Source organism: Triticum aestivum, chromosome 1D, assembly GCF_018294505.1.
Source record: "Triticum aestivum cultivar Chinese Spring chromosome 1D, IWGSC CS RefSeq v2.1, whole genome shotgun sequence".
NCBI classification, from domain to species: domain Eukaryota; kingdom Viridiplantae; phylum Streptophyta; class Magnoliopsida; order Poales; family Poaceae; genus Triticum; species Triticum aestivum.
This window is the reverse complement of record NC_057796.1, coordinates 324,571,981-324,579,490: the sequence shown is the minus strand read 5'-3', so window position 1 is coordinate 324,579,490 and position 7,510 is coordinate 324,571,981. Positions and strand designations below refer to the sequence as shown.

The 7,510-nt window shown below is 53.1% G+C and overlaps 1 protein-coding gene across 1 annotated transcript; it reads left to right on the top strand.

Annotated features, from left to right (window-relative positions):
* Positions 1 to 259: 259 nt before the first annotated feature.
* Positions 260 to 1,892, top strand: LOC123169415 (heavy metal-associated isoprenylated plant protein 35). Its single transcript, XM_044587295.1, has 3 exons — positions 260 to 523; positions 616 to 691; positions 807 to 1,892. The coding sequence occupies exons 1-3, from the start codon at positions 326 to 328 to the stop codon at positions 1,631 to 1,633; spliced, it is 1,101 nt and encodes a 366-aa protein (XP_044443230.1). The 5' UTR covers positions 260 to 325; the 3' UTR covers positions 1,634 to 1,892.
* Positions 1,893 to 7,510: the final 5,618 nt, after the last annotated feature.

The window sequence follows — 7,510 nt, the reverse complement described above, 5'->3', positions numbered from 1 at the left end:
ACGAGTCGCAGTGCTCGCTCTGGTGCGGCTTGCTGGTCGGCCGGCCGCAAGGGCTCGCGGTGCGTGCCTGGCTTGAGCCCTGATCCCTATAGAGTGGGGCAAGGCGGATGGGGTGCTAGCGAGCGGCGGGCCGTGCGGGACATGGCAGCAGGGCGTCACGACGGAGACGAAGCCATGACGGGAGTCGAGGAGGAGGGAGCGCGGCGGGGAAGTGAGAGAGAGGATGGGATGGCTGCCCGAGGGGAGGGATGGTGGTGATGGCGGAGGACTAGTCAACGCACAACGAGCGGGCCCCACCTGTCATATGTGATGGGTTCTTCCGTTCATGCATTTCACTCCATCTGCAAGTGACCAAACACGGCCGATATATCTCCCGAACCCAACCGCAGAGGCAGCATCAATCAAACCCTCACTCCCAACAATCCGGCGTTACTTCCCCTTTCTCCCTCTTCCCCTCCACCTTCCTTCGCTCCTCACCGAACAGACCGTCCTCCTCATGGCAACAGAACCTCTGCAGTGCAAGGTACCTCCCCCAAACCCAGCACTGTCACTCTCGCTCGCCGTGCTGTTACTCGAGTCTTACCCTCCAGGCCTCCTTGATTTCTTGGCGTGCAGACTCTGGTGCTCCGGGTGTCCATCCACTGCGAGGGATGCAAGAAGAAGGTGAAGAAAGTGCTGCAGGGCGTCGATGGTGTGTCGTCGGTTCTCCAACATTTTCACTCTGCTGTCTTCACTTGTCCATCTATTTTGCTTGCTCCTGTGAAAGGGATTTTCCTCTCATTCCATAGATTCGCCTTTTTCTGAAGGCGTGTACAGATGCGACATCGACGCCCGGAGCAACAAGGTGACGGTCGCCGTCACCGGCAACGTCAGCGCCGACGCCCTGCTGAAGAGGCTCCGCAGGTCGGGCAAGAACGCCCAGCTGTGGCCGGAGCAGCAGCAGCAGCAGCAGCAGCAACTGGCCGTAGGAACCCAGAGACACGGAGAAACCAAGAACGACGCCATCCAGCCAGACAAGCCCGGTGGCACTGGCACCGCCCACAAGCCGGCGTCCGGCGACGAGGGGACAAACGCCGCAGACAAGAGCAACTCCAAGGCCACCCATGAAGAAGATCCCAACAAAGTCGTCCGCGAGACCGCGAAGCCGGCTCAAGACGACCCGGCGAGCACCAATGCGGACGCCGACGGCAACGACGCTGTCAGCCATCGCAGCAAGGAGCCCACGGCGGAGCAATCCAACGGCCCCGAGAGGAAGCGGAAGCAGCTGCGGCAGGAGGAGAAACCGGTAGATGCCATCGCCACGGTGGTGGCGGCGGCAGCATCGGACCAAGGCAGCCACACTTGCCACTCACCACCACACCTGCAGCAGCAGCAGCCGCCCCCGGTGCACGTCCTGAGCTACAGCATGGCGCGGCCGAGCGCGAGCGCGGCTTACTACGCCGCCGCGCCGGCGACGGCAGCGCCAGGCGCGAGGTCCCTGCCGCCGCAGGAGCTCCCGTACACGTACCCGCCGTGCTGCCACTACTCACAGCCGTCGCCTTGGGCGCCGCAGACGGGTGCGGCATCGCCGGCGCGCTACTCCTACGCCGATCTTTTCAGCGACGACAATGCCAACTCCTGCCGCGTGATGTGAGGGAGCTGTAAGAATTGGCTTAACCTTAATTTACCGTCAAGTTAATTGCAGTTAGTCGAGTCTATCTAAGGATAGTTAGTAGATTGTGCTACTACTAGTAGAAACATCACGAGGTTCTGATGTTCATCACACGTCCAGGCTCGAAGCAGTTTGTAAGGTGACATTTCTTGTGCTTGTGATGACCCAACTTTGTAAAATTGTCAAGGCAACCTGGCCATCAGTGCCTTTAATTAATCAGGTTTCTCTTTTCCTCTTCTCATTTTCTTGTTGCATCTAGATGTAAATTATTTGCCAATTGTAGTGAGATGACTGCCTTGGCATGAATCCTGAATTTCTCCCAAACTTGCCAAAAAATTAAATACTGCCAACAAGTCCGTTCAAGGAAGGGTAGTTTGTCATGAGCTCCGTGATCCGATTGCATGAGGGTTGGTTGGAATGTGATGATTTGGCAATCACAGTTTTGGTCAACAACATGTTCATGTCAAGACCGACTTAACTGCCAACCCCAAAAAGAAAAAGAGACTGACTTAACTGAATCAGTGTTTTATGTCACGTAAGAAACCTGCATGATGTGGATTGACAGGACTGGAAAGACCGTAGTGAACATGTTGCTTCTGATTGCCACCGAATCGAGACAATACTTTCCATGCATTAACCTGATCATAATCATAAAATTTCACCATTTGTGATTTACCCTGACTTGTCCCTTCTTAATACATTTTTCATGACTTCAGAAAAGGGCAACAAGAGAAGGCTAGAGTTGACAGTGTCCTCTTCCTCATTGAATGGCCTCACCAGAGCAACCACCCAGCAAAAGCAACACTAGATTCACCTTTTGGCACGGCAGGATATGCTGAAGCCAACATGGCAAAGTGCATTTATAATGCTGCAGAGGGCAGTGCATGGGAAGACCAGCTTTGGCCTGGGGCATGGTGCAGCACGACGACCATGACCACCAGAGCCCAAAGGCCACCATGCTCAAGCAGAGATTTTGCATCCACAGCTCAAGACATCTACTGCTGCTAGTACAGCTTGTTAGGATAGAGGCGACAAATGTGAGAAATCCATGTTCGAGCAAAGTGCAACAAGCAGCTTGAGCAGCCGAGCATGAGCTTTGTCTCTTGTGGTAACAAACAGGCAGTAGAACTAGCAGCATGGTATGGGCTGCACACTCTGACAGTTATAATGGTGGCGTCTCAAGGACATGGGGGATCCGAGGCTGTGGTGAGACGGCAGTGAGTTTAATGGTGGGTCCACATGAACAGAACTGGGAAGCGAGTAAATGGAGTAGGACTGTAGAGCTCAGAAATTCAGCCTTTGCTTTCTCGAAAGAAATGTTAGATCGAAACTAGGAGTTGTCATAGTCTGAATGCCTAATCCTGGACATAGTAGGGGCATGCCTGTTTCACTGAGCTCCTATAAGATCAGGCAACAGGTCTGTTTGCTACTCCTTTTTCCTCATGATAGAGCCTTGGAGTTAGAGGGATCTTAAGGAAGACTGGGAAATGGTGTTAGCTTCAACAAGCGACTGTCTGTCACAACCTGAATTAAGCCTCACCAGATCGTGATTTCAGCGGATAATCACTCCCGTGATTTCATTTCACCCTCCTGGAATCGATACATCACCTACGATCGTGTAGCACGGTAGGGCCGGCCATAGCCCACAGGGGAGGGAGAGACATTGCTCCTCCAATCGCGCGAGCAAGTGCAGCTATGGCCGGCTGCTTAGCTTACAGGAGTCTTGTCACGTCAAGCCGATGGCAGGCTAGGCTATCAGCCCAGCGGCATGGCATTGCTACAGCCGGCTAACGGAAGAGGAATCAGGGCCGGGCAGCGGCGCAGGTCAGCGCATGTATGGTCACCCATGGACAACAGGTAGCCGTAGCTAGGCTCTCTCGGCAGGAAGCCAAGCCTCCTACCGAGTAGTAGAAGCTACTATGCATTTATGCTGAGCCCACGAGAAGACACGTCCAAAGCAGAAAATAGAGTGGACCTAGCCAGTATCAAGTGCTTCGGCAGCTCACATGTTCCCATACTGACCGTTGGATCTGAGATTCAGGATGTACACAACTTTTTTTTTTAGAACCAAGGCTCAAGAAGAGCCCGGCTTTGAATTAACAAAGCTATCAACCGGCCAGGATTACAAGATCACCAACTTACAAGGAAAAGCAAATAGAAGCAAAGCGGATGATACAAGGAGCAAAGCGAAACACACTCAAAGGCGGCAGCAATAGCAAGCAGAGGCCACGCCATGCTGCGGCCATCACCCTACAGGACGACCTACACCAACAGGACTAACTACGGACTCGAGAGGATGCACCACCGCGCAAGCTTCGTGATCGTAGCCAAACTCAAAGACAGTAATGGACCGAACCTCCTCTGGAACTGCCACTGCAAAGGACCCCTGCCCTCTCATCCTGGTTCGAAGGATGCCGCACCGGCAGCCGGCAACTCGGTTCACCCTAGGACCCAGATGGAAGACGTCCAAGCTGCGTATGGAGAAGAAACTAGGAGCAGACCCGCAAGCTCAGAACACACCACTCCGAGCACCGTCATCGTCCGCGGTTAAGCCACACCGAAGGGCAAGAGCTGTCGGCCACAGTCACAGCAAACAAGGGTAACAACGATGAGCAACTAAAGAAAAGGTATTGAAGCGCAGAGCCTAGCTGTCACCCGCCACCATCACAGCCACAACCAGACTCTTTCGCCGCCACTGCGATCCCCGGACTGCGCCAAGAAGGAACACGACACGGATGTGTCATCGCCGCCCGAATCATGGGACCTAGGCTTTCACCTAACAGGGGACGGAAGGAGGGGGAGAAGGATCCACACCACAGCCTCCAAGCAGGGGAACGGCTGAAAGATCGTGAATGTCGCCTAGAGGGGGGGTGAATAGGCGCTTTAAAATAATTACTGTTGAGGCTTGAACAAATGCGGAATAAACCTAGCGGTTAATTTGTCAAGCACAAAACCTACAACAACTAGGCTCACCTATGTGCACCAACAACTTATGCTAAGCAAGAAAAACTACTTAGGTGATAGCAAGATATATGACAAGAAACAATATGGCTATCACAAGGTAAAGTGCATAAGTAAAGGGCTCGGGTAAGAGATAACCGAGGCACGCGGAGACGACGATGTATCCCGAAGTTCACACCCTTGCGGATGCTAATCTCCGTTTGGAGCGGTGTGGAGGCACAATGCTCCCCAAGAAGCCACTAGGGCCACCGTAATCTCCTCACGCCCTCGCACAATGCAAGATGCCGTGATTCCACTAAGGGACCCTTGAGGGCGGTCACCGAACCCGTACAAATGGCAACCCTTGGGGGCGGTCACCGAACCCGTACACTTTGGCAACCCTTGGGGGCGGTCACCGGAACCCATCAAATTGCTCGGGGCGATCTCCACAACCTAATTGGAGACCCCGACGCTTGCCCGGAGCCTTACACCACAATGATTGAGCTCCAAACACCACCAACCGTCTAGGGCGCCCAAGCACCCAAGAGGAACAAGCTCAAGGGCACCAAGCACCCAAGAGTAATAAGCTCCTCAACTTGTAACTTCCACGTATCACCGTGGAGAACTCAAACCGATGCACCAAATGCAATGGCAAGGGCACACGGAGTGCCCAAGTCCTTCTCTCTCAAATCCCACCGAAGCAACTAATGCTAGGGAGGAAAAAGAGAGGAAGAACAAGAAGGAGAACACCAAGAACTCCAAGATCTAGATCCAAGGGGTTCCCCTCACATAGAGGAGAAAGTGATTGGTGGAAATGTGGATCTAGATCTCCTCTCTCTTTTCCCTCAAAAACTAGCAAGAATCCATGGAGGGATTGAGAGTTAGCAAGCTCGAAGAAGGTCAACAATGGGGGAAGAACACGAGCTCAAAGGATAAGGTTCATTGGGGAAGAAGACCCCCTTTTATAGGAGGGGGGAAATCCAACCGTTATGTGCTCAGCCCGCACACGAGCGGTACTACAGCTCGGGCGGAAGAAGCAGGGAAACGGATCAACAAAACATGAACCTTGGGGCGGTACTACCGCTCACCCCAGCGGTACTACCGCTCGACCGGAGCGGTACTACCGCTTATAGGCGGAACTACCGTGCCTTACTGCAGCGCGACTACCGCTGAACCCGACACGAAAAGAGCAGACCCAAAATTGAGGCGGTAGTAGAGCGGTACTGGAGCGGTACTACCGCTTGACGCTACAAGCGGTACTACCGCTGCCACCGCGGTACTACCGCAGGGAGAAAAACAGAACTGCCAAAACTTCTTCATATGAGCTCCGAATTGAGCAAACTCAAGCTTATTGGATAGAGGAAGACGAGTAGCATCAAAACAGCGACTGGTTATAGTAAGAAGAGGCAGGGGAGGTATGCCAACAAATAGAGGAGTGAAACCTCCAACCGAGAAGAACCGACATAACCTCCAACATCTAAAACATCATAGAAGATGTGAGTGAACTCCGTTTTCGATGAACTCGAGCTTGTCATCAAGATGACCATAAGCTCCAAAACTCACAAAGAGAAGAACCAAACAAGAACCAATAAAGATGATGCAAGGATGCAATGGTTTGAGCTCTCTATGAACGATACGATCAAGCTACTCATCGAGAGCCCCCTTGATAGTACGGCAATCGATCCTATAACCCGGTCTCCCAACTACCATCATGAGACCGGTAAAAATAGAAAACCTATCAAGAGCAAACCTTTGCCTTGCACATGGTCCACTTGAGCTAGATGATGACGATCTTGATTCCCTAAAGATGGACCACCTTTCTTGATTGCGTTGGCTCGATGAAGACTAGTTGATTGCTCCCCCATACTCCACTATGGGTGAGCCACCCTTCCGCACATCTTCACAAGTACATTTTCACCACAATGGCTTCAAGCATTTGATCTCTTCGTGATGCTTTACTTGAACTTGCCCGCTTCACTTGAACTTGCACACCGCAACGTAACCCCACAAAGAACTCTCACTAAGACCATGGGTTAGTACACAAAGCGTAATTGACAATGCTTACCATACCATGGGATCGCTTGATCCCTCGGTACATCTTGTGCGCTTTGTGTGTTGATCAACTTGATTCACTCTTGACTTAGTCTTGATCAACCTTGACTCTTTCCAACTCTCTTCATTTGGATGATGTCTTGAAGGTAAACATGAATGATCACACAATCTTCTTCTTCAAGACATGCTTGCAATAAGCTCAACTCTCACATGACCAATCTTTGGATAATTCCTTAATAACACCTTGGTCACCACATAAACTCCTTGAAACCAACACATGGACTTCAAGAAATGCCTATGGACAAATCCTTCAAATATAACTCAAGGCAACCATTAGTCCATAGAGATTGTCATCAATTACCAAAACCAAACATGGGGGCACCGCATGTTCTTTCAATGGCGCCCAGGGCGCCGCCTATGGTGTGGCTGCAGCGCCGGCCAGGGTTTTCCCCGGATCCAACCCCGCTCGACGAGATCCGCGCTACCGGCGCTCGGGAAGAACGGCCTAAGCCACTGGGACCCGAAACCGGCAATGGAAGGAGCAGATCGGGGCGGAGAGGGTGGGTTGCATCTGGCGGTGGCAACCGCGAGGGGAAGGCTGCACACCAGTGACCGGGGGCCGACGCCTCCTCGTCACCCTCGAGACCGAGGGAGGCGCTTCACCAGCTCCAGCAGGAATGGCCCGTCGCAAGGGCCACCCCGCGCTGTCCACCCGGGGCCGCCGCCCCGGATGCCGAGGCCCTCCACGGTACATGGAGCCGCCGGATCCCCCGCCGCCACATTCCTCGGTGTCGAGCGCACATCGACGCACACCTCTGGAGCCGGCGGAAGGGAAGGAGGGGGCGGCGGTTAGGGTTTCCCTCGGGT